Source organism: Podospora pseudoanserina (assembly GCF_035222485.1).
Source record: "Podospora pseudoanserina strain CBS 124.78 chromosome 7 map unlocalized CBS124.78p_7.2, whole genome shotgun sequence".
Taxonomy (NCBI): domain Eukaryota; kingdom Fungi; phylum Ascomycota; class Sordariomycetes; order Sordariales; family Podosporaceae; genus Podospora; species Podospora pseudoanserina.
The window spans coordinates 1,346,357-1,371,588 of NW_026946672.1; the positions used below are offsets into that span (position 1 = coordinate 1,346,357).

The following is a 25,232-nucleotide window of genomic DNA, read 5'->3' on the forward strand; positions in this document are numbered from 1 at the left end:
CCTTGAACTCCAAGAATGCTTCCCTTCCTCTCTCTCGGCAGCTCCCCCTAGTCCGTGTCTCAACTAAAAAAAAATATAAACTTTACATAAAATACTTCATCACCATCCCATCTTACAATGCTACCTCAACCCAAGACACCGCCACAAAACGAGAGTAAGAAAAGAAAAAAAACCAAAACAACGGGCTACACCAAGGCTCCCAACCACACCCCCTTTACTGCCTCCTCGAACTCCTATGACTCAAAGTCTTCATCAACCCTCCTCCCCCTTCCCCATCCTCCCCCCCCTCCTCCAGCACCATCTCCCCCCCTTGATCCCTCACAGCAACAACACTCTGCTCCCTTTGCCCCCCACCACCCCCCTCCTTCAACTTATGCCTAATCGCACTCAACTTATCCCTAAACCCCATATGCCCCCCCGTCCTCTTCCTTTCCGGACTCCCACCACCCCCGCCGCTATTCATCACCTCCTCCATCCCCATCCCACCAACCCCCGCATTATAATTACTAAAAGCCACCGTATTATTTCCCATCCCCATCCCCAACCCCCCACTGCTCCCCGGCCTCTTGGTCTGCTGATGTTGCTGCTGCTGCCCATTACTGCCCCCACCACCGCCAAAAGGCTTCGACCACCCGCTACTAGCAGGCCTCAGCAAACTCCCAAACCCAGTCTTACCTCCCTCCTGAGCAGAAGATGACCCGGAGCTGATCGTCGACTGTGTAGGCTGCGTCATCAAAAAGGTAGGTATAGCACCGGTAGCCTGCGTGTTAGCAACCACATGCCCAGCAGCTGAGGCTTGCTGCTGCTGCGGCACCGTCGCCGACCGCTGCGAAGAAGCAATGCTCGAACTCCGGCTGGCAGAAGACTTTGGCACAGGAATACTGCTCGCCGCCGTCGCCGCCCGCCTGATCGACTGCGGTGGCGAGCGGGAAAAGTCCACCGGTGAGGCACCAACGCCGTATATACTAGAAGAGTCGTCCCCGCTGTTCTCTCTCGACTCACCGCCCGCTATCGAGCTGCCAACTGGAGTGGCAAGCAACACCGAGCTGGTCGCCACCTCCCTCAATTTGGACTGCTGAGCAATGTTAGGCCGATGTTTCGAGAACTTGTTGCCAATGATGGCACCCGTGTGGCTGATCAGGGCTTTGATCACCCGGCTCTTGAGCGCAAGAGCCAAGTCGAGGTTGGACCAGGTCTTGTTGCGGTACTCAATCGTTGGCATCCGGAAGACGAAGTCATGAACGTCTTCAAAGTTGCGCTCGCCCTTGCCCTTGTAGGAGACGCAGAGGACGACAGAGGGCATCTTGATGTAGGCGAAAGTCATGTAGTTGGAGGCGCGGTCGATCATCTTGGTGAGATCGTCTGATCGGGCCTTGGCCTTTTCTTCATCCGTAGCAGTTGACCGGTGGCGGAGGCCGAAGCGGGAGCCCTTGCGAGAATCGCCCGAGATGGAAATATTGGAGGAGAAGCCTGTGCCGGTCCGGCTAACACCCGGCCTGGGGGTGCTGCCGCGAAGGGAGTCATACGACCGTTTCTTATTCACAGCCTTAAAGCCGGTCCCCGAGCGGAAGAGTCGGAAGGATGTCCCCTCGCCAGAGTGGATACTCAAAGCCTTGTGCTTGGGGGGGTCCTCATCAGGATCCGAAGTCAACGTCGGACGAAGTCTCAGCTCAAGCGAACCAGCCCGGGTCTCGAACTCTGGAATCTCCGGCTCCTGCTCCCCGGGAACAGTAAGGTGATCCGTAATCTGATTCGCAAGAGACTCGCTGATGGACATGTTATCTCCCTCATCCTCCTCCTCCCCAGGAATCGACTGCTTGATCATGAAAGGCGACGTGTTCTTCCCCTCAGCCGGGGCATCCCCGTCAATCCCCGGGAAGATATACTCAAACAGCTTCTTGCCCACCTCTCGTTCAAGCTGAACCTTGAGCGGAAACAGATTGACCTCAAAGTGATCCATGATGGGAATACCGGCGATAGCCTCCAGCATATTCCAGTACACCCTTATCATCGGCTTCGTCTCAATGTCCACCACCCCAGCACTCGGCTCAAAGTAGGGCGCAATCATGGCCGGATAGATGGCATCAGGCAGCAGATTCAACCCCAGTATCCTCCCCACCTGAATCAAATTGATATGCGACCCATCCGAGTTGTCCGTCCGGTCATACTCGACGTCCTTCAACTGCAGCTCAACAAGCGGCTCATTGTTGTCCCTGATCAACTGCCACACAATCTCTTTGGCCGTGATGCTCCACTTCAACAGCGCGCTGCTGGTCGAGTGATCAAACTTCCTCTGGCTCGTCGTGATGGCCTTCATCATAAAGAACAGCTCATCCTCGCACGCGGCCAGATCCCGCTCCAGCACCAACCTATCCTGCCACCCCTTCTCGTCCATCTGCCTCGAGTGCGTCTGGAAGTGCGTCTTGATGTCCTCCAGCTGCCTCACCCTCTCCTGCAGCTTAATCACCATCTCCGGCGCCCCCCTCAAATCGCTAAAGTCTGACGCCAGCATGATCTTCTCCAGCCTCTCATTCCTCGTCTTCTCCAACGGCTCGCTGTACATCAGCAAGTCCAACACAATGACATAGATGGCATAATACTGCGACGAGTTGCACAGCGCGTGCGCCTGAGGGAACTCAACCCAAAGGTTGTCCGTCCTGCTCTCCTGCGCGCTGCCGGCCTGGCTCAGATTGTCCACCGCCGCCGCTTCGCTCGTGTTGACCTCGTCATTGTACTTCAGCCTCAGGGTGTTGTACTTATCATACCTCAGCATGGCCGAAGTCTTTTGCACCACCCTCTTGAACCCGAACGGGTCCGCCTGGAAGTCAAACATGACCTCCATCGGCACCCACGGCGGCCACGAGCTCCCCGCCGGCGTCCCGTACGTGTTGCCCGAGTACATTGACACCAGCTGCGTGCTGAACCACTTTTGATGCGTCACAAAGAACTGCGTGCTGTCCATGTTGACCAGGAACCTCCTCTGCACCAGACCGCTGACGTTATCCGAGATCCGGCTCTTTTCGAGGACGTCCACCACCTTGAGCTCCATCCCCTTGGCCGTGGTGAGCACGACATGCTTCTTGTTCTTGTCGCTCTGCAGCTGAATCTGCGGGGCAATCAACCGGACATGGTAAGCATTCTGCGTCGTAAACTCATCCGCAATGCCACCCGACAAGTCCGCCATGGCCGGATGCTGCGCGTCGATATTCCCCGTCGACCCCGAGAACTTCTTCCCGTCCCCTAGAATCTTTCGGATCCTATCCTCAATATCCTTTTGAATATCCCGGTCTTTACCGTTCGCATCCGGTGACTTGCCCGTCCCCGTCGGCGTAGCCGCAGTCTTGGATTTAGTCTGCTCATCCACCAAGTCCAGGATAAACTTGACCGCCGGCCGAGAGAGGTAGTAAACAAAACCCCTCCGCTGACCGACCTGGTGCATGTACCTCAGAATGATATTCCTCAACGTGTTGTTCCACTTGAGCTGAACATTATGCACCACGAACCGGTTCTTAAAGTCACTCGCAAACTCGCCCGTGACCTCAGACTCATCCGAATCATCACCGCGCAAGTAGTCGGGACGGTTGAGGTCCCCCTCCGTAGCAGTCGACTCCTCATCCTCATCATTGCACGAAGCAGCCCGGGGCGTCATCTCCCTCAACATCCCCTCGAGGAAAACCTTCCTCCCATGCAAGACAGCAGTATGCCGACTCAAGATCTCATACTCCGCTCCCAGATCAGCAGTGGTGGTATCCCCCCTGACCATCCTCAGCTCAATCTCCCCAAGCGTGCGCCGGTGAATTTCCGCCTGCTGATCAATCTGCTCCAGCCTTCTCCGAATAAGCTGACTCTGCACCCTCCTAGGGTCATCATCATGGCTCATGATGCAGAAATGCGTCGGCTCCTTCCCAAAATGCGTCGTCCTGTCCGGATCACCATCAATCAGCCCGCCAATGTCAGTCTGCCGGAAATACGTCACCCTCGGCGCAAACGCAAGCGGCAAGATCTTGGTGTCTGGGTTCAGCTCCGTAGGCAGGATCCAGTCCAGCTCGACAAAGTCGTCCATGTCAATCCACCGCGAATCATTATCCGGAATCGTGAACCTCGACACGTCCGCCACATCAGGTTCCTGATCCCCGATATAGCTCGACAGCGAAGCCTTGGTCACCGCATCCGCCGTAGTGCCGCGAATGCTAGCCGACACAGCCCTGACATCGGCGGACACAAGATCCAGCTGGCCAGCATGTATCCTCATGCCGCTCGTCCTAGACTGGGTGTTCCGCCCACGATCGGGAGTGGTGAACTCCTCCCTTCTCATGTGCAAATCCAGCATCCAGCTGTCAAACCGGACCTTGATACCCGTCGCAGAAACAGAATTCTCCGCGTAGTCCTCCACATCCTTGTGCTTGTAGATGTGACTGAGGAACAGCGGCGCCAGCAAAACATTGTACTTGATCGTAGCCAGATGCCTCCCAAACTTCTTGCTGTTCTTCTCTCTTCCAGGCCAGAGAGCACCCTGTCGAATAGGCAGAGAAAGCGGCCCAGAGAAAAGCGACCACCAGGCGAAGAAGTGGGTGAAGAATCTCGGGGTGAGATGCACCGTATTGTAGCTGCGAGACGGTTCCGTGACAGACCCAGTCCACTCCCGATCAACCGGCGCCCGAACAGCAACAGACAAGTGAATATGCTGACTGCGGAACCCGCGAAAGGCATCATACGGCACGCCATTCTCCGCCTTGGCGAGATGGGGCGCCTTGAGAATGACATCGTAATGAGGCTTGAACTCGAAGCTCCTCTCACCATTGACAATAGCCTTTTCAAACACCAGTCCGGCCATCACTTGCACCTTGCCGGACAGTTTCATGACCACTTTTTTGAAAGCCGCGCCGGATTTGTAGCTGCTGTCACTGGTAAAGCTCTCATCCTCGCCATGCTGCCTCCTCGTTTCACGGACGTGATGGCTGTAATCAGGCACAGCAAGGACATACTCGCCGCTGTCCACCGTCATGAACCGCTTCGGGTCATCATCAGCGTGAATATTCCACCTGACATCCTTCCTCCAGCACATGATGAAGCCCGCGCCGTTCCCAGTGACCTGGTAAGGATCCCTACTGCCCTTCAGCGCCAGGTGGACATCGCCGCCCTCCCTCCACGCCACCCGAACTCTGGAGTGGAAATTCAGCCGAATCTTGTCCCAGAACCCGACCTTTTCAGATGGATCAAGCTGCGGCTTCGTCATCGACTCTATCGCCATCATCATGTCCTGAATCGCAGGCTGATACGACGGCCCCCAGGTGATCCTCGTCGGATTGCTGGTATGGATATCAATCACCATGTCAGAGAAAGTCTTGACAGGCCCGATGGTCCTGCGGACGTCCACCGCAAAGCTTCCCTGGTTGGATGCCATTGGATCCAGATTCCGGCCAGGCACAATCTGGACTTTGATCTTTCTCATCGACTCTGGTCCTCTGTACTCTTCGGCAATGACAAAGTCCGTCGTCATGGACAGAGCCTGCATTCTCGCGGATTGGGATGACTTGGTCGAGGGAACATGGATAAACGGCAGTGGGTAGTCTCTCAGAGATATCCTCGCCTCGCCCATCTCGATCCTGACGCTCATCGGGACAAGCAACGCATATTTCATATCCCTTGGCATGCCCTTCCCGACCTTGTGCAAGAAATCAGGCAGGTCTTTCATCGGGAAAGACGGCTTGTCGAGCATGATGTGCAGATCGCTAAGCAGCGCCGACATCAACGCTGGCCGCTGCGGGACCTCGAGAATCTTTTCGCTGTCGTTCCAGTCCTCTGGCACCTCGTTGTGGCCCCAGAACGCAGCGTGCAAGTCCTTGGTGGCATTCTTGGACAGCTCATACTGCTGATCAATCCGCTGCTTCCAGCTCCTGGCGTTATGAATATTGAGCCTCTCTCTCGCTTCATTGATCGAGATCCTGGCATCCCCACTGATCCCCAAACACCCCCCCTCAGGATCATACCTTGGCGCCCGTCCCCTAAACCTCCCCTCCCCCCCACCAGACCGTCCCTGGTCAGCCCCAATACTCCTACTCCTCGGGCCCCCATCCCCTGACATCCTCGTCTTCCCCCTCGACGCCGCCGACCTCGTCCTCAACTTGGCGCTCTCCTTCTTCGACTCCTCCTCATGGATCTTCTTCACCTTGACCCTAAACGCCTCCTCCCTCGCCTGCCTCTGCATCATCTCCACCTTCCCGGCCCGATAAATCACCCCCAACTTCCACTCAAACGCCCCATCCTCCAGCTCAAAAAGCAACGTCTTGGTACGGAGCGAGACTTTGGGCACATTCCTCGGCCCCTCCGGTCCCTTATCCAGAATATACTCATTCGTCCCCGTCTTGAACCGATGATGCAGCTGCTGCACCGACTTGATCGAGTTGACAAAATTGTCCGTAATCTTGTACACCACCAAATCATGCGGCACCGCCACCCTGATCGTCTCCGAGACCACATCAAACATCCTCTCATCCTGCACCTGCCCACCCGTAAACTTTTTCCTCGACTCCCGGTAGTCCAACCTCACGTTCTTGACGCTGATGATCCTTGCCCAGACCCTCCTCATCCTCGGCGCTTCCGCATAGAGCCTTATCAACCTCGCATGCAAAAACGGTGGCGACCAGCGATGTCTCCCCGCCTCCAAGTTACATATCTGGAACATCACCTGGGGATCAGAAGGTAAATCCGCCTTGATCTGGATCAGCGTCGCCTTGAAATCAACCGCCACCAACTCTTGAACAAAAGACCTCGCGACCTCCCCATCAAGCGACAGCTCCGGAATAGTCCCCCCCGCAGAAGGCGGCGACAAGTGTCCCACCACCAGCCTCTTCGCACCCATCTTGGGAGTACTCGGCACCATCACCACCGGTGTCGCCGGGCTTGCCCCCCCAGCAGCATTCGTCCTCACAAACGCCTTCCTCAGCACCGCAACCGCCACAGCAACAGCATAATGCCTGTAAAGCGAGTACTGCAGCAACACCGTCCTAATCTGCGAATGAACATGAAACACCGGCCCCTGGTTGTCACTCAGCGTCGAAAACGCCAGCTCCAACTTGGGAATATTCAAAAACGGCTCCACTTCCCACTTGTCCTCCGCCTCAATCATGTAGGCTTCAAACCCCCTCACATGAAGCGATATCCTCCTCCCATCCCCATCATGATGATACTTTTTCCTCGGAGACATCGGAATCGTTTTCAAAAGATCAGTCTCGGGCGACATCATCCCCCGACTGCTCGCCCGTCGTCTAGACGGCCTCCTCTGAAGATTGTCAAGCCTCTGGGCGCGGTATTCGGTCGTCCACGTATCCAGCTGAATCGCCAGACCCCTCGTCTCGTCAGAGATGTCCTTGTCCACACCCGCCACCTCAACACTAAAGTCTGAGCAGGACAGCTGAAAGTGCAACAGCCACGCCGGCATCGCCCGCAGGAAATTAGAGTGCCTCGCCGTCTTTGACGAAGCCCTCTTGTCCGGCTCGACGTCCAGTCGCAACTGTCGTACAATCTGCCTCAGACCGTCCCCAATCTCATCTTTGACCATCTTCAGCGAGAAAGTCTGCAGATTGCCCGTCGCCACCACCTGGACGTTAGGCGAGGCGCTAAGCTGAATTTTGAGATCAAACGAGTCCGTCTCGAGGAGATCAATCTTTTCGTTTCCGGCCGAGGTCTGGTAGTAAAGATGGTGAGTTTGTAGCCGCATAGTAGCTGCAAGGCTGTAGTGAAGCTGGTCGACCGTAGAATGGAACGACTCCATGTCCAGTGAAATGGACGAGATGGATGATATAATCAGATCAAAATCATCTGGATCAGCGCCTTTGTGCACCGGCGGGAGTGCTATTCTCACTACTGGCTCGTGCATGGAGAACTTGATGTTGGCCTTGGGGAGGAGGCGTGAGATGAGCATGTGCCGTGTCTGCGGTTCGGATTTGGGAGCTTTTGGCTTTCGTCGTAGCATAGCTATAAGAAGAGGGAGGTGTCGAGGATCGAGGTCGACGGATGGTGAGGTGACGACCGAGTTGGCGAATAAAATGTTGGCATTGCGCTGCTCAGCGGTGCCCTCGTGGGTGAGCTCGACTGTTTTAGAGGGGAGGGTCGTCCGAACGGTGGTGGTGGCCATGGGGATGTACATGATCCTCTCGGGCTTGCCATGTCCATCGTCAAGGCCGATGGATACTGACAACGCGGCAGCCAATGCTTCGTGGGCAGTATCTTTTGAGGGAAAATACATCCTATGTGCTGAGGACTTGGGGTCGAGCCGGTGGAGGTCGATGCCCACCTCCTTCATGGATGCGTTTAGAAGCACAGGATTTCCTCCAGGACGAACGTGGTCAATCTTTTTAGTCAAACCAACATAGCTGACAGCAAACTGAACCTCCTTGATGCCCCTAAGGATCGAGCTGACAAGCTCCTTCGAGTCGGAAACGGTCTGCATCAGCTCGTGGTTCGTTGTGCTCCCCGGTACATCGATCTCCTGCATCACCTGATCGACAATAACGCCCATAGGATCGGATTGGGCAAACTCCTGATTGCATTGGCTCTTGATCTGCTTGAACAGTTTCGCGCTGTGGCTGACATCGTCATATGGGACATGTAGACGGCCGAGCTTCAGCGAAATGGCGGCGTCGCGGAGACCGTCGAGGGCTTCGTATAAATAGCCGTGGATGTTCAGGGTGGCGCTGTCCAAAACCTCCAACGATTCTCCCCCATTGGCCGTAAAAAGAACACTCCTCAGCGTCACAATCCACTCCGCTTGCTGTTTCTGACGGCTCCTCTCTGCCTTCCCTTGCAAGAAGAAGCGCGCCCGGTCGACCATCTTCGACCTCGTGTCAACCGCCACGGTAAAACTGCCCACTTGCACGTTGCCCACGTCGACAATGTTGACCGAGGAATTGGTCGCAACCACATCCACCATCCGAAGCCAGTTCACCTTGCGGTGCAACAGCTTCAGCTTCTCTTTTATCTTGGTCAGGCGCTTCCAAGTCTTACTCCTCCCAGCCGACATGGTCTCGCGCCTCGTGATTTTCGGCACCTTCATCGATTCAGCAGCCGGAGGAGTGGAAGCCGCGCCATTGAGCTTCGTCTTTTCGTTATCGCCATCGCTATCCGAGTCCGAATCCTCGCTGCCTGCTGCCAGCCCCGCAGCCTTGTTCCCTTCCAACTCCTTGATATCGACGGTAACGGCGAGTTCGCTGACGACTATGCTGAGCCAGGTGGGCTGGGAAAAGGTCGGTCGGTGGACGTTGAGGCCGAGGCCTCTGATGTCGATTCGTATGCCATCGCGCGGGGTGTAGGACAGTCGTCTGAAGGAGAAATAGCCTATGCGCTGGATCGAGAGGCCGGTGATGATTCGTATTACGGCAAATAAAACAAAGGTCGAGAGATAGAGAAGGACTAGGATTCCAAACACAAAGGTCGGGTTAAGGAGGGCCATCTCGAGATGGTATGTACAACGGGGAGGGACTGGTGGCAGGTGGTGACGTCCATCAGTCGCATACAGTTTCGTGGTATCTTGGGACGTGTAAGTTTCCAAATCCACGGGATCCCCGTCACAGGTTTGAGGGGACAGCCTATCTACATTCACTCGCGCGACCTGGGGAGCAGTGCCATGGTGTGTGGGATCGTTTCTCGTTTCGTCGAGGTAGGTAAGGTCGGGGATCGGAGGACAGCTTTGCAGCAGTTGAGGTGCAGTGCCTGGCAGATAGCAGGAGGGGAGGTTTCTTGTCAAGAGGTACACGGGATACTACCGATGCTACGTCGTGTGGTTAGGTACTTGTCATCATGGATGTTGGGTTCAGACTATTTACCAACGCAGTGGCGCAATTAAGGGCGCGGCAGGTAGAAGTAGTAAAAAAAAAAGACAACTAGCACTGGTATCAAAAGTAACAAAAAGGAAGTGCTCCGTGTGGAAAAAAGGGAGGGAAATTGATAAAGAGTCGAGGTCCCAATTCCATTCCCCAAATTCCACAGGCTCCAGAAGTGGGATGGAGTCGCTGGCCTGGGGCGAAATGAATGATCGCTTTGATAACCAATGCCACCCTGGTCACTTCCCCTGGCCAGGTCACAATCCGCCAAAATCCAGTCTTGGCAGGGAGCTTCTGGATGCTTTTCTGCCGGCCACCACCGCCCATGTCCACTGCCAGTCGAGCCAGTCTCCCACAAGATCTCCAGGCCAAGCTCATTTAGCGCAAGGATCAAGGTGTGAGTGAGTGAGTGAGTGAAAGAAAACGCGGGGTGATGAATTGAATCTTTTTTGTTGAAGCTCTTGTCGAGGAAGCTTTGTGTGCTGCTGAGGAACCAATTGCAATCTAGACATTCCATGAGCTGCGATAGGGTCCCTGCAGCTTCGAGAAACCTTGCAACCGTTTCTGCCGTGAAGCAAACCATTTGCGGCTGCAGATGGTGGCCCGTTCATTTGATAGGTGAAGCTGCAACAAACAGTGCTTCAAACAAATCAGACAACTGAGTCGTGAGGTTACAGTTGGCCGTCTTTATCCGAACACAGAGTAGTCTCGCTGCCATCTGATAATCTGATTGTAGCTGGCAAAATATATAGATATTATATACACGTATTTACATCTCGTTCACCGCCGCACGGCTCTCCTCTCCAGCCAGTCTGTGACGCACAGGTTCAACACATCCAAGATCCAAGCGCCGGTCGTTCAATTGCTTGGATAGGTGTCATCATGAGCTTTCCATACGATCCGGGCTTTCGTTGCCTCGGAGGTTTCGCGCTCTCGGCCAGCTTTTGCACCAGAAGAAACGGTGATGGGGTTCTATCGATCGCTTAAGATTACCATCTCCACCAAGACTGACTCTGACCCTTTTTGTCCGCCTGAATCGGTATGTTATCCGTAGCCTCCTTGACTTCCTTTATCAAAGGAACCTGTTCAGTTGGCGGTGGTGTATTCCCCATCTTCTTGCTGTCGGCTTCCCGAAGCTCTCTGATGCGGTCGTCGATGAGGGCAATGTCAGCCTCTACTCGGAGCAGTTTCTCCTCCAACAGATTCACATAATCTTGATCTGAAAGTGCTGTAATGGGACTCCAACTCGAGTGCCAGAACCGCTTGTTCTTTGAAGGATCCTTTTCCGCTTCTTTTTGCTTGGCCTCCCTTCTATTGGCAAAGGCTTGCCCTCCAGCTCCCAGCAGGGAACATACGATGGCTCCAGGAATAATATTTCGCGGCCCTCCTGTTGGAATGGTCAAAATAGAGTTTGTTGTTGAGACCGCTTGGACTTGGACTTACGAATAGATCCTCCGACAACACCAGAGACTGCACCGGCAAAAGTACTTCCTTTGAGCTTGTCTCCGGGAGTAATCTTGTCCTCTCCTCCCAGAGCGTTAAAGGCCACCAACCGAGCAGCCCAGTAACTTGAACCTAGGGCGAACCATTGACCACCAGCAACCAACGAGAAAAATACCGGTGGTGCACCGCGAAGGATACCAGCTGCTCCTCCCATAAACAAGCCACAGGCACCTGATTACAACATCAGCAATTGTTCTGCTAGTTGCACTAAAAGGGGCTCAACGAGAAAGGCTCATACCAGCCGAGCCGCCCACTTTGAGGGAGGGGACTACAATATCCATCACCTCTTGCGGGAGGAGTTGTCTTTGCTCTTTTGACGGCATCTGGTCCCTCGGTGGCCTTTGTTCTGGTGAGGATGAACTGGGGTTTGTTTTCGATTCGTCGACCTCTGAAAGAGCGATGCGCTTCATTTTTGACTCTCGGGGTCTGCGCTCAGACGGCTAACCAAATAAACTTTTCTTCAGTGGGTTGGTATTCACTTGTGTGGTGTACTCAAACCACAGCGTGCAGTAGTTCAAGTCGATCATTCAGCACAAGTTTATGTAAAGTATGGATAGATACTAGCTATCTAATAGCTGTGAAAGCTTCCCCACTGCAGATGTGCCAAAGCTTCCCCTGGGTGTGGGTCTAACCTTGTGTGGTCTAGCCTATAATAGAAGCGGCCGATTCACTTGGCCTCTCAGCGGTTCTCAGCTGGTGGTGGGAGAAAAAAAAAAAGAAGGCCCACCAACCCTGTCGCTGCAATTTTTCGCTTCCCGCCGCCCGCAACAACCACGCACCGAGTTGACCCAAGGTTGCGAAACTTCCACTCCGCCTCCCACCAACCCGCCTGCTTCAGCTTTCGGGTCCGGACTCATCCATCACTCGACCCTTTTCGATACCTACCTACTTCTTGACGGATCCCCTCACGGTTCCCGTCATCAACTCCATCCTACGCGCTTCGTCTCGCAAGCGCGTGGCCAACTAAACCGCAATCATGGGTAAGCAACCATCTCCCGCCTCCATTTCGCTACCTACCTCGACTGCCCCGCCCTCTGATTTATACCCCTCGCGACAAACACACGTTGCTACTCATGACCTCACTTGCTAACATGTCCTCTCCTCTCCAGCTCCCAAGAAAGAGAAAGCCCAGAAGCTGTCTCTGGGTGAATTCCTCGGCGAGAGTACGACCTCCCCTCCCCCTCTATGCCAAGACCCCACCGCCATTAAATTATCTTTAGGATGATGTTAGTGGTGGTGGTGGTGGTGGTGATGGTGGTGGCAGCCTTGCTTCGCCCGACTGCATACTGACTGAGCAACACAGCTGGTGGTGTTTCCTCGTGGGCTGATGAAGTCGAGGACACATATGGTAAGTCATCCTGAACTGATTGAAATTTCTTTTGCGCATTTGACTGACCGTCTGTAGGTTCCGGTATGCACCTCACCGTCACCATCCGAATCACCTCTGGAAAAGAAAATACTGACCAAACCTAGGCACCCAGTCCTTCCCCTCGACCGACCGTCGCACTGGCCCCAGCTCGTATGGCAATAACACTAGCTACGGCAATGACCGGGGTATGTTGCACTGCTGCGGTGTTGACGTTCACAAAGAAGAATCCTAATATTGTGTATCATAAAGGTTACCACTCGCTCCGCGACAACCTCCCCCAGGAGCTCCCCACCAAGCCTCCTTATACCGCTCATCTCGGCAACTTGTCGTATGATGCCACTGTCGAGAGTGTGACCGATTTCTTCCACGACTGCAACTGCGTCAACGTCCGCATTATCGAGGACCGCGAGCAGAACCGTCCCAAGGGCTTCGCCTATGCCGAGTTTGCTGATCTTGAGGGTCTCAAGACTGCTTTGACCCGCGACGGCCAGTCCTTCGAGGGTCGTAATATTCGTATCAAGGTTGCTGATCCTCGTAAGTTTATATCACATATACATGCCAAGTACCAACCAGCAAGGCTAACAGTCCTGTAGCCCGTGGTGGATTCGGCGACCGCACCGAGAGCTTCCGCGAGCTTGACTGGGGTGCCAAGAGAGGTCCCCTCGCTGACACTGGCGGCCGTAGCAACCGCGATTTCGGCGACCGTAGACCTCCCCGTGAGTTCAACGACGAGAGGCCGGTTAGAGAGGCCAGAGAGATCAACTGGGAGAGACGGGGCCCTCTTCCCCCTGCTGAGCGCCCAGAGTCTCGCGAGGGTGCCCGTGCCCGCAACACCACCGACTTCAGCGCCGCTAGAAGGGCTTCCCCCGCCGCTTGGGGTCCCGGAGAAGGACGCCAAGGTGGAGATGGCTCTCGCCCTCCTCGCCGCGAATTTGCCGAGCGCCCTGAGCGTCCCGAGCGTGTTCCTACCGCCGCTGAGAAGGAGATCAACTGGCGCAACAACATGCGTCCCGTCGAGCCGAAGTCTCGTGAGGGTAGCGAGGCTCCTGGTTCTCCCGCTGCCGCCCCCGCTGCGCAGCCAGCTGGTAGACCCAGACTGAACCTCACCAAGCGCACCGTTTCCGAGGCCCCTGATGTGATCTCGCCTGCCCCTACTTCCAAGTCGAACCCATTCGGTGCGGCCCGCCCCATCGACACTGCTGCCCGCGAGCGTGAGGTCGAGGAGAAACGCATCCGGGACAAGCAGGAGGCTGAGGAGAGGGCCAAGGCTGAGAAGGAGGCTAAGGAGGCCGCTGCCGCCGAGGCTGCTGAGAAGGCCAAGGCTGAAGAGGCTGCTGCTGCGGAAGCTGCTGCGGAAGCTGCTGAGAAGGCCAAGGCTGATGCCGAGGCCGCCACTACTGCTGGTACCAAGCCAGAAGTCCAGGAGGGTGAGGGTGAGCAGAAGCTTCCCGTCAGAACTCGCGAGCCTCGTGAGCCTGCTCCCAAGTCCCGCGCCGCCGAGAGTGGCAGCTGGAGAAGAGCCGGTGATGTCCCAGCCCGTGGCCCCCCCAGCGGTCCCCGTCGCAGTGGCGGTGCCCCCCGCGCACCCCGCCAGGATGGTGGACGCCCTCCTCGGTCCAACGGAACCACCGATGCTCGCGGTCCATTGTCTCCCACCACCGAGAAGGCTCCCGCCAGCCCTGCTGTCGATGATGACGGCTGGACCACTGTTACCCAGCCGGTTAAGGGTCGCCGCGGCGGCAACCGGCCCCTTGCTTGATTGTATTATACCACACCACGACGCCCCCTCGCTTCTTTTCGATTCCCAGCACTGGCGCTTGCCCGTTTCCAACTGCATGTTTCGTCATTGCTTTGGATAGACGGGCATGGCGCTGACATCCGACCTCGTTCTCTCTTCCAGATGAGTGTCAGCCGCTGAAAGCTCTTTCCATCGATCACCATGCCGCTTTCTTCTTGGGGATGACGGATAAACCGCTTTTTCCCTGTCTGCCCTTCCTGGATGGACCGGCGCATTTGGGCGATCCCGACCGCGTTATGCCAAAAAAAGTAATGGGTTGTTCCTGCGTTTTTATTTCGATTTTTAGCCACGACGTTTTATGCACGGGAATGACACGCAACTTCTCGATTCTAGATTCGGGGCCCTCGCCTACTCGGGTGATGGGCTTTCAATGAAGGGTGTGTGGGGTTTCTGCTCGGTCGTCACAGCAGATTGTTTTTATTCTGCTTTTCCAATCGAGGAGCACAAAATGGCGTCTTGGCTTTTTGGGAAGGAAACGGGATCCTTTTCTACTAGATATGGGTGGGAGGGAACCACGCAAGGGAAGGGTTCTACCGGATTTTTCTACCTGTTATTTATGAAGAGAGCTTTCCGTTGGTCATCTCTTTGTTGTTGTTTTGGTCTTTTGGGGAAATAACACACATTTCCTTGTTTCATGTCATGTCTGCCTGCATTTGACCCGAAGCTGTTGTGTTGTCTTGTTCGTCAGGTTTTACTGTTTTCCATGTCTGAGGTGCTTGTGGGCGTCTGTCATGTTTTCGAACGTGACGGGTCTAGAGATGGGATGGGGTATAATCTGTGAGGATGATGTTGAGTGGATGGGTTTCATGGCGGATGGTGGAGGTGGGAGGATGTGTTTTCCCCAAATGTTGTTCTCCCGTCTAGACCCGAGGGAGAGAAAGAGAAAAGTGTGGAGATGGTGAAGATGAAAATTCTCAATGGGACTGATGTTTCGATTACATGGCGTAATGATTGTGTTGTTAATTGACCCCTATTCCTCCAGTGATTACTCACTAGCCATCGTCCAGATTGGTACCAAATAATTTAGCTCAAACAGACAAATAACCCAGCCCAAAGCTTTCCCCAACCCAAATCGAAAAGCCTTTCCCAACTCGAACAGAATTCTTTCCCAGCCCAACCGAGACCTTTCCCTTCGACTTGACCACCCTTATGCAACCCATTAACTATCAAAAACCTCGCGCACCGCCCCCGCGATCCTCCTCACCATCTCTCTTATTTCTTTGGCAGTGACATCATACGCCGGCATGACCATGATGACGTCCCCCCTCCCTTGATCATCGGCGCAGCCCTGGGAGGCATAAACCAGGACCTGCCAGTTCTTTAGTGCGGTTTTGTGCACCCTGCCCGCAATATCGAGTTCTCGCTCAAACGGCTGTTTTGTTGTCTTGTCGGCTATGAACTCTATCCCTACGAACAACCCCCTGCCCCTTATATCCCCCACGTTTGGGTGCTGGCTTAGCTGTTTCTGCAGTAGGTGGAGGAGCAACCCCCCCTGGGCGGCGACGTTGGAGAGGAGGTTGCGGGATTGGATTGTGCCTTGGACGGCGAGACAGGCGGAGGCGACGACGGGGTGGGATTGGTTTGTGTGCCCGTGAGTAAAAACTTTATTGTGGGAGGTCAGGAAGTTGGACAGGGGGGTGGAGATCAAAAGCGCCGAGGCGGGCAGGTAAGAGGCGGAGAAGGATTTTGCTATTGTCATCATGTCGGGGGAGATGTCGGGTTCAGGGAAGGATTGATACGCGTGGAGATGGTGGGAAGGGGAGGTGGCTGTCCGGCCCATTCCGCACATCACCTCGTCGTAGATCAGGAGAATGCCGTGGGTGTGGCAGAAAGATTTTATACCGGAGAGGTAACCAGGTAAAGGGGGGACACAGCCGAGGGCAGCGCCGACGATGGGTTCGAGGATTAGGGCCGCGATTGTCGAGGGGGAGAGGGTGGTGATTAGGGACTCAAGGGAGGTGAGGAGGGAGGAGAGGTATTCTTCCGCGGGGAGGGGGCTGCGGTAGGGGTTGCAGGGGGGGAGGTGGTGGAAGTTTGTCCTGTTGAGGACTGAGGTGAATGGTTGTCGTCGGGTGGTGTGTCCTGAGGCGGATAACGACCCTATTGTCGTTCCGTGGTAGGAGTGAGAGCGGGAGATGATGTTTACCCTCTCCGGCTGACCGTTCCAGGCGTGGTATTCGAGGGCAAATTTTAAGGCGGCTTCGACTGCTTCTGAGCCTGTGTTTTACACAATTAGTATGGGTGGGAAAAGACAAAAAAGAGGGGGAAACTGACCAGAGGACATGAGATACATCTTTCCCATTTTACCGTCGGTGCTTTCACAGAGGAACTTTTCCAGTTGGAGCACGGGGTCGACGCGGAAGTGGGCGTAGGAGGCGTATTGGACCGTGCTGAGCTGGGTGGTGATGGCTTTGATGACGGATTTGTTGGATTTGCCGTGGCCGAGACAGGCCACGCCGGCGCCGCCGCAGGCGTCGAGAATCTTGGGGCCAGAGACGGGGTAGTAGTAGTGGCCTTTGGCTTTTTTGAGGAGGGGGAGGAGAGTGGGAGTTTGAGTATTGGTGGCATTGTCGTTGTTCTTTTCGGTGGGAAAGGGGTGTGAGAGTTCAGAGGATGAGTCTGACAGGAGAATGTCGGCTTCAGTTTTACCAAGGGGAGCGTTGGAAGCTGAGGATGGGAGAAGGTGGGAGCGTCTCGAAGACGAAGTGGAGAGTAGTTGACCCATTTTTCTTGTTTTATTTCAGTAGATGTGTATATTTCGAAGTGATGCTGTCTAACTTGAGAGATCTCTTGGTGGTTCAAGCCGGCAGTCTTATATGTTGATATCTTTCCTGTCTCTATGTCATACCACTAGCATCTCCAACTCCCCTAACTAATCTCCCGTCACAGCTCACAATATCATCAAGTCCGCTTCCGACAAACGAACCTCCATGACGGGTATCACCCACCACTATTCCCCTCGAGTCCGATGCTGTATCCATATCCACCCGAGCTCCCTTCCCGCAACCTCTGCAGCTCGCCTTCTCCTGGTTTTCTCTCATCCAAAAGCCATAACAGGACCGGCCTCCCGTCCGCCAATAATTTTCCACTTCTTGACAGCACCCGTCACGAGTTCCCTGCATATGTCACTCACCCCCTACGGTTTACCCCGGGGCAGGAGGAGACAGGCGGGAAACCCCTCCGATGCAGGTCGCATATGTCAATGTCATGCCTTCTCTGGCTGCCAACACAGCCCAGTCTCTGCATGTGTAACAAGTTCCCGGTCATGCCACGGCTCTCGCTGCCCAACATCGTCTTGTCAGCGCCGTAGCACCTCAAAAACACGAGTCGGGCTAGGTATGTAAGGGTGGCAATGATGCGAGCCTACATGCAGCCGGTGAAGGTGGTACAGCTAGGACCGGCGCAATCTCAGTTCTTGCCAGCCAAGGAGAGTCCTGCCGTTGTTGGCACGACATATCGGCAGATTTTCATAGACCAGGGACGCTCCATGCCGAATGCCGGGGTCTAATCCCTCTTGGTTTACCGAAGCATCAAACATCCCGACTTTGTGGCTGCCCTCCCCGAACATCGCTTCTTTGACAGAAAACATGAACAAGACACCCGGGCGGGTAGTCACATACCCGGTCTCTTATTTTGCTCAGCAGTTGGCCATGTGGCCAGCTATGATATGGTCCCAAACAACTAAACGGCAAAGGGGTTGGTCGGGAAGCAACCCGGCAGCATGCGTCATTCTTTTCGGAACGAGAGGGGGTGTGTGCTAGGGTGCCAGACTGTTGGGTCGCCTATACTTTATGCTTTCGCGTGCCGGATCGAAATGCGGAGGGGGAGATGTGAGAAAATGACGGAGGCAAGGTACAACGTCTGCCGTTTATCGGATGAGAGAATGTTGTGCATGAGAAGTGGAAGGGGCATGTGATGTTTGTTTTGGAGCATTTTAGCTTGTACTCTAGAACCTTGCTCAGTGAGAAAGAACCCAATCCAGGACGGCTGATGAGCTGATGATTGGAAGGAAGCATTGCCGGATGGAAATCGACAGCCACTACCTTGACCGAGGGAGCAACGTCGGCTTTGTGCGTGCCTGCCTGCCTGACGGCTTGAGACGGAACTAACCGAAAGGCATGTAGCCGGCCGTCAAGCTTTCCTCCAGGGCTCGACTCAGGGATCATGAATTTTCTCCATCATCGAGGGCTCACGGTTCAAAAGTCGATTTGCAATAACATCAAGCTACATCCCCTATCCGAATGACATCAACCAGCCTCTTTGTATTCAACACAACGCAACCACTCATCACCCATACCCGACACGCGTCAAGGTCATGTCATGCCATATCCTGCCTCTGCCCGGCCCGTCTTTACACACTCACCCTCTGGACTGACTTTGAACCTCCCGATCGTAACCGGAGTCGTACATACCTTAGCTCTCCATTAGCCCCTCCCTCGGGCCGCATACTCCAACCCAATATCCCGGCCCGAGCACCCTCACCGGGAAAGCAGGTTACCACTCAACCAGGACAAACAACATCTGTTTAACAGCCTGACCATGGCGGCCGCACCAGAGATCTACCACCCCCACCAACCAGCATGGCAAACCCTCCGAAATGTACATAATCACTTGCCACCGTATCCGTCTCATTCCGTTGGTCAGTTCTCTCCGAAAGGGTAATTGCCCGCCCCAGCTGGACAGGGTTCGGAGAGTCTCGAGCTTGCTATGAATCTCACCTCCCAAGATCTGACTAAGGCAGGCAGGCAACGACACTCGTGCTGACAGAGGTTGCCATTTTTGGGTTGCCTCATGACGCGGTAAAGGAGTCAAATACATATACATAGTCTTGTCCGTCTTGTCACACTCTCCTTCCGTCACTTCATTCTTCCCGACATCTCTCCGGCAAATTGTTTTTGAAGAAAAAACGGGTCAAGATAAATTCTCCATACAAAAAATATATATACGTTTCCTTCCAAAGATCGAAAGTTAATTGAGGGGAAAAAAAAAAAAAAAAGAAAAGCGGGTATCTATCTTTATTTCTTTCCTCCCAAAATCCCATATGCCTAAATACCACTTTATATACCTTTCACTCCCACCAAATATGTTCACTCAACAAACCACACTCTCAGTCAAAACATCCCACTCCCCATCCAACCCACCCAACTTCCTAAACATCATCACCCAACTGCTCCCATCCTCCTTCTCCGGCCCGAGTATGCTCTCCCTAACCCTATACCTCTCAGGCACATCATACGGCGCATCCCCGCTCCTCCAAAACTGCATCCCCCATTGTTATTATTAACCCCTCCCATACCCCCATCCCACCACCACCACCCATATTCCCCATACCTCCCATCCCCCCATCCCCCATATCCTCCTCCTCCTCCCCCACCACCACCCAAAACAAAGTCCATCCCATACCCATTATTCTGATACGGCAGTTGATAGCCCCAAAAGAATCAATAGCACTCAGCTCCGGCGACCCCTCACTCCCCACACTCGGACTCCCCACGCTCTGGCTCTGCCGCGAAAGGATATGCCCAAAAGGGGAATCATCCCTCGGAGTAGGCGGCTCAAGTGCAATCCCGGGAGCAACATTAGCACCAGTCGAACCCCCCCAGCTCGAAACCTGAGAATGCGTCGGCTGTGACCCCCCAGGAGCAGGGTTAGTGCTCCCTTTCCCAGCACCCCCAACAAATATCGTCTGCGAAGACCCCAAATCGTCAAGCGACGAAGCAATCGACGGCGCCACACTAAACGAGTGCGCAGACGACACCTCCGCCGCCGTGCTCGCATCAAACAGAAGCGACGGATCAATAGGCATATGATGCTGCTGCTGCTGCTGCTGCTGCTGCTGCTGCCCGGCGGCCATCCCGCCATACTCGACCGAAACAGCAGTCGCACTGCTCGACAGTGGCCTGTTATTACCGACAGGAATCGAATCAAACAACCCAAACCCCTGCTGCTGCTGCTGCTGCTGTTGTTGTTGTTGTTGCCCTGGATGATGATGCCCCCCAACAAGAAACCCATCCGGAAAAGGCACACCCTCCAACCCCCCACCACCCCAGGCATCTCCCGGACCAAACTGATATGGAAAATGCTGCTGCATACTCCCACCCCCGACCGCCCCCGGCGGCGAAACCGACCTCTCCCCCCTGCTCCTCAAATGCTTCTCCTCCAACTTCATGGTGTGCTCCGCAATGGTAGCCATCACATTCGCCCTCCACAAGTTCTCCCTCCGTCCCGGGTTCCGCCTCAGCAACTCCAGCGCCGCCCTCCTGATCATGGGGTGTCTGCACTTGGCCGCCACAAAATACAACGGCGCAATCACATGCATCTCAAACGTAAACATGGCCGATAACCTCCTCGTATCAGGCCCACCACTCGGCCCCTTTGGCCCCTGCCCCTGCGGCGACAGCAGCGTGTTGATAAACTCCGACGCCAGAGGAATGATGGCAGAAAAAGTATCGACATAGTCGTCAAAAACCGTCTCGTGCCGGCTGAGGGCGGTGGAAACCCATATAAACGTCGTGTGAACGTGGACTTGGATCAGGGCGATGGAGCCGGGCGGTGCTTCCTTGGCCTTTGTCGACCGGTACAGCGAAAAGGCGACGTTGAACTTGGCGAGCTTGCGGAGGAGGACGTCCTGCTCCAGCTCAAACGCCCGCATGTCCTCCTCGGGCACCTTGCTGATCTTGGCGGCGTGCGACTTTTTGGCGAACCTCAGGCACTGGTCCATAAAGTCGTACAGCGCGTACCGGACCTCGTCGATGGTCTTGAACACCATGGGGACTTCGGTCAGGGTTTTCAGCGGTTCCGGGATGGCGGTTGGCGCGCAGCCCAGCATCAACGAGGTGAGAGACATGCGTGTGTACATTGGCACGAGGTGCTGCTTGATGAGATCGATCTCGGGGCTTCTTCCTGTAACTCTCGGCCCTAGTTGTGAGAGGATCTGCCGTCCTTGCTCGAGGTGGATGAGCGACTCCTTGTCTTTGCTCTGCATGAGTTCGATACAGACAAACAGCACGCAGGTGAGTAATGGTACTAGTGGCCGGGCGTTGACCGTCCTCATTTGTTCGAGCAGGCAGGCGATGGCGCGGTTGTACTGAAACAGGGCAAACGAGCTTCGGTTCTCGCTGTCGTTGTTGTGAAGCAGTTGAGGCATCATGGCGGCCTGCACCATCCCCTCGTGTAAACTGCTGACAGCAAGGACAGCGTGCCTCACTGCTGGTTCCGTCTGGCAGATCTGAAGAACCAGCACTCGAAAGAAGGCGCCGTCGTGGTCGGCGGCGAGACATGGCGCTGTTACGTGCTGGAAGAAGTGAAAGGCCCTCTTCTCATCCCCGGTAGCCCATTCGAAGAGCGTGGCCAACGGAGCATGAGGCTCTCCCGCAGCATTTTGCCCCAGACCACCGGACCGGCGCCGGCGTTGTGATATAGCTTTGGCGTCGAGGTAACCGTCACATCTCCTCCCTGTTTTGGTGCACCGCATGCAGAATGGCTTTTCTTCGTCGCATTTGACCTTGCGAATTCTACCCGCAGACGGACGAGGCGAGTCCGGGGTTAGCTTGTGTTGACGGAGCGAGGAGGGCCAGGCAGGGGAAGGGTGGTTGGTGGTGGGCAAGGAAGGGCTCGCGCGGCTATGACAGCCAGTTGCGGGTGGATGCAGGACAACGTCGTCAAGAAAGGAAAAAAAAAAACCCCTCGCACTTACTTGCATGTTATACAACCCGTCCTGACTTTCTTGGACCCTTTCCTCCCAGATCTGATCAGCTGTGACGATGAAGGCGGGGACAGCGAGTCCGAGTTGTGAGCCATTTTGTTTTATCGCTCTTGTGTGTCGCCCCAGTTGTTGCCTCTTCTTTGTTACTACTTCGGGTAATCCTGCTTCCCTAGCCTCCTCTATCCTCTTCGCTATTATCCTGGGCGTGTAAGTGTGTTCGTCCGTCCGGGTGGGCAGCTGGTCGTAGCACAAAAGCAAGTTCGTCCGAGAAATGGACCTTTGCCAGAAACAGAAGCAGTAACGAGAGTGGTCGAGCTCTTGGATATAAGTGCCAACGGCGAGCACACCCCCCCTTGCCAGAGCTTGGAGAGGAACCACCCTGATGGGTGAGCGGTGGGCCGACTACCTAGAAGGAACCAACCACGCGCGGTTCTTTTTTAGCAGGACTCAAGGATCTCATCAGCTGCTTGCTTGTAACTTGTTGTGGTGCTTCGCCTGTCTGTGTCCCGCACACGAAAGACAAGAAGCGCTGCTCCGCCGCCGGGTGTACACAGCATACGTGGAGAGTGGAGGGGAAGGGGGAGGGGGGAGAGAGGGTGGGGAGCACGGGGCTCGCAGTGGTCCAAGGTACGTAGGGAGACGGGCCCCGCGGGTAGGTCGCTGGGTACAGCAGGTACCCTGCCAAAGCAGGGGGGCCAGATATCGAAGGCCAGGGAGTGTTGTATGGAAGCTACTTGGAAACCAGAACTCTACGCGCCCAGTACAGCGGTGCCAGAGAGGCACCTAGCCCTAGAATGGGTGCCTTACAGGTACCTCGTAGGCGGTGCCCCATAAATGCGCCGCAGAGTAGCAGCGGCCAAGAGCTGGGCCGGCCAGGCATGGGTTGAATGGAAAGGTTGCTTGCGGGCATGCAGCAAGTTTATCCCCGATACTTAGTCGGCTATACGCCCGGTGGAAGGTAGGAAAGTGGTGGTAGAGTCAAGGCACCAGGCGGTAAACAGAGAACAGTACTCAGCCATTCCTACCTAGTAGGAAGCTGTCACAACTGATAGATGACTGGGCGGATCTTCCCATTGCTGGAATCTCCTTCCAGGCTGGTGGGCGGCCGAGACATTCCAACGTCAAAGGGCGGGAACGGGGAATAAAGCCAGCGTCATGAAGATGGGACACGCAGCAGCGTAGTTCAAGGACCCGGTACCTGTCTGTGGCTTGTGGTTGCCGCACGCCAAGTGCCGTGAGCTCGACGGCGAGTGAGAAGCGTGCTCTGGGAAAAGCTAGTGTCGAAGCATCGTGAGATGTTGTGCAACCCAGGAGGGGAAAGGAACGTTGCACAAACTGCGCTTATCTGCTCAGACATCCCATCATGACTGGCCAGTTCGCTCGTGGCAACGAGCAATAAGAAGAAATCCGGCATCGATCAACCCTAGCTCTGCGCGGTTCTGACATTTCATGCACCTCTCCACACCCACCGCCGCGGTTAAGAAAGGCGCCATTCTCTATCTCCCGTCGTACACGGCGGAAACATGAGAAGGCCGGGCGAGCCACGGTACTAAAGGGGAAGAAGAGGGGAAAGCTAGAGACCAGATATCGCAGGGCCAGGGTCCCATACACGACGCCGTCAGTGTTCCATCGACCCGAGCCGTGTGAAGCCTGTGTAGGTCTGAACCAGACGAACTGGCTCTTCTAGACGGTCACGGAAGCACTTGATTCGAAATTGAAACGACAACGCCCCCGTAAATGGGCCACACTCGGTGGCATCGGTGCTAGCGCTACCCAATCGAGCCCTCTGACCCGCGATCCTTCTCGCCAAGCATACTGCACAGTAGGGAGTGTTTCCTCGACTTTTGTGCTGTGTCTGATTTCTCAGCCCTGTGGCGTGTGGGGTCGGTCATAGCTGTGGAGAGACAGACGTTAGACAGCATGGAGGGGGGAAAGGTGGGGTAAAACTGCGAGGGCAACTGGGGGAAGAGAAGGGACTGCCACGATGACTGCATGACTAACGGATGAACAAGCTACAAAAGTTGCCGCGTAAGGCTCCGAGGGGCCTAAATGGCTGGTCGCAGTATCGAGAACTAAGCTGATAGAGAATCCGTATCTGGAAGTATATCGCGCCGACGTTACTTCGCCCTAGGCGGTACAACTGATCGTCAGTCAAGCCACTACAAACCAAGACACTTCACTAGGAATGTTTCCTCTCGCTGAAGAATTCTTTAGGAAACTAGTAGGTCCTTCGTAGTGGCCTTTAGCACTCGCATATCTGGGCCATCTCAACTCAAGCCCACCCAAATCACTAATGATCCTTCGGGTGGTGCTGTGTGACGGCCCCCGGGACCGTACGTATCGGCCGCCGCGGGGCCCGTGATCCAAGGGGACGGCACAGCAACTCTTCCTTGAAACTCTTCTCCTGTCCATGTATCATGAAATGAAAACATATGAGGCGAGGACACCTCGTGCAGGCGGGTGCAGTGGAACAACAAGTCGGCCGGGCTCCAATGGGTGTGCTGCTGCTGCCTACGGCACATTTATGACGGTGTATCCCACCCGCGATAACTTTCTTTCTCAGCCACAGACTGCAAGGTTCTTCGGCAAGTCGTCCGCTGCATGGAGTTAGTGAGGTTGCAGAGAATTAACCTTGAATGGATGTCCCCGCGTGTTGTCCAATCAACGTCGTTGGTGCGTATAGCTCCCTGGTAGAGCTCCCTGTCGTAGTTGTTGTTAATATCTCTACTGCACTTTGATAAATAATCCCAAACGTTTACAACAACGTCACCTAACTCAACCGTCAACGCTGTTCCGCCGTCTCGCCGGGTTTTTAATTTCCGTGCTGCTCCCGGTCTTCACTTAACCTTATTCTCTCGGTCAACGAATTCGGGGAATGGGACTGTCCGATTCCTGCCGTTCCTTTCTGATCGATGTTTTGTCAGCACACAGCCATCTTCGACACCGCTCTTCTGCCCGCCTACCGTCTCAGCCCATGACATCGAGTGAGCCAAGCGATCCGTGAGGCAGTTAATTAATGTGTGACGTCGATGGCAG

General features: G+C 55.0%; 6 protein-coding genes across 6 annotated transcripts; 2 read left to right on the plus strand and 4 right to left on the minus strand.

Moving 5' to 3' along the window:
• Positions 1-214: 214 nt before the first annotated feature.
• On the minus strand, positions 215-9,451 carry FMP27 (Protein SABRE; the record flags this gene model as incomplete). The annotated part of the gene is made up of 1 exon (XM_062950207.1): positions 215-9,451. One exon carries the CDS (start codon positions 9,449-9,451, stop codon positions 215-217), a length of 9,237 nt encoding a protein of 3,078 aa, XP_062796188.1.
• A 1,023-nt stretch (positions 9,452-10,474) lies between these two features.
• QC764_705540 (uncharacterized protein) lies at positions 10,475-12,304 on the minus strand. The gene is made up of 3 exons (XM_062950208.1): positions 11,563-12,304; positions 11,265-11,495; positions 10,475-11,208 (listed from the first exon to the last, which is right to left on the minus strand). Exons 1-3 carry the CDS (start codon positions 11,732-11,734, stop codon positions 10,811-10,813), a joined length of 801 nt encoding a protein of 266 aa, XP_062796189.1. The 5' UTR covers positions 11,735-12,304; the 3' UTR covers positions 10,475-10,810.
• On the plus strand, positions 12,032-16,861 carry TIF3 (Eukaryotic translation initiation factor 4B). Its single transcript, XM_062950209.1, has 8 exons — positions 12,032-12,304; positions 12,434-12,487; positions 12,628-12,672; positions 12,730-12,735; positions 12,798-12,878; positions 12,943-13,227; positions 13,287-16,449; positions 16,515-16,861. The coding sequence occupies exons 1-7, from the start codon at positions 12,301-12,303 to the stop codon at positions 14,450-14,452; spliced, it is 1,641 nt and encodes a 546-aa protein (XP_062796190.1). The 5' UTR covers positions 12,032-12,300; the 3' UTR covers positions 14,453-16,449; positions 16,515-16,861.
• QC764_705560 (uncharacterized protein) lies at positions 15,507-18,500 on the minus strand. Its single transcript, XM_062950210.1, has 2 exons — positions 16,766-18,500; positions 15,507-16,708 (listed from the first exon to the last, which is right to left on the minus strand). The coding sequence occupies exons 1-2, from the start codon at positions 17,214-17,216 to the stop codon at positions 15,651-15,653; spliced, it is 1,509 nt and encodes a 502-aa protein (XP_062796191.1). The 5' UTR covers positions 17,217-18,500; the 3' UTR covers positions 15,507-15,650.
• On the plus strand, positions 17,422-17,835 carry QC764_705570 (uncharacterized protein; the record flags this gene model as incomplete). Its single annotated transcript, XM_062950211.1, has 1 exon — positions 17,422-17,835. The coding sequence occupies one exon, from the start codon at positions 17,422-17,424 to the stop codon at positions 17,833-17,835; it is 414 nt and encodes a 137-aa protein (XP_062796192.1).
• A 1,221-nt stretch (positions 18,501-19,721) lies between the features above and the next one.
• Positions 19,722-22,291, minus strand: QC764_705580 (uncharacterized protein; the record flags this gene model as incomplete). The annotated part of the gene is given in 3 exon segments (XM_062950212.1): positions 19,722-20,312; positions 20,331-22,005; positions 22,188-22,291. 3 exon segments carry the CDS (start codon positions 22,289-22,291, stop codon positions 19,722-19,724), a joined length of 2,370 nt encoding a protein of 789 aa, XP_062796193.1.
• Positions 22,292-25,232: the final 2,941 nt, after the last annotated feature.

Coding starts and splice junctions, on each gene's coding strand:
- QC764_705540 (XM_062950208.1), bottom strand. CDS start 11,734: ATGAAGCGCATCGCTCTTTCAGAGGTCGACGAATCGAAAACAAACCCC. Junction 11,496..11,562: donor CAAAGTGGGCGGCTCGGCTG/GTATGAGCCTTT, acceptor TGTTGTAATCAG/GTGCCTGTGGCTTGTTTATG. Junction 11,209..11,264: donor TGTTGTCGGAGGATCTATTC/GTAAGTCCAAGT, acceptor CCATTCCAACAG/GAGGGCCGCGAAATATTATT.
- TIF3 (XM_062950209.1), top strand. Junction 12,488..12,627: donor GGGTGAATTCCTCGGCGAGA/GTACGACCTCCC, acceptor TGAGCAACACAG/CTGGTGGTGTTTCCTCGTGG. Junction 12,879..12,942: donor TAGCTACGGCAATGACCGGG/GTATGTTGCACT, acceptor TGTATCATAAAG/GTTACCACTCGCTCCGCGAC.
- QC764_705560 (XM_062950210.1), bottom strand. CDS start 17,216: ATGGGTCAACTACTCTCCACTTCGTCTTCGAGACGCTCCCACCTTCTC. Junction 16,709..16,765: donor GATGTATCTCATGTCCTCTG/GTCAGTTTCCCC, acceptor TGTAAAACACAG/GCTCAGAAGCAGTCGAAGCC.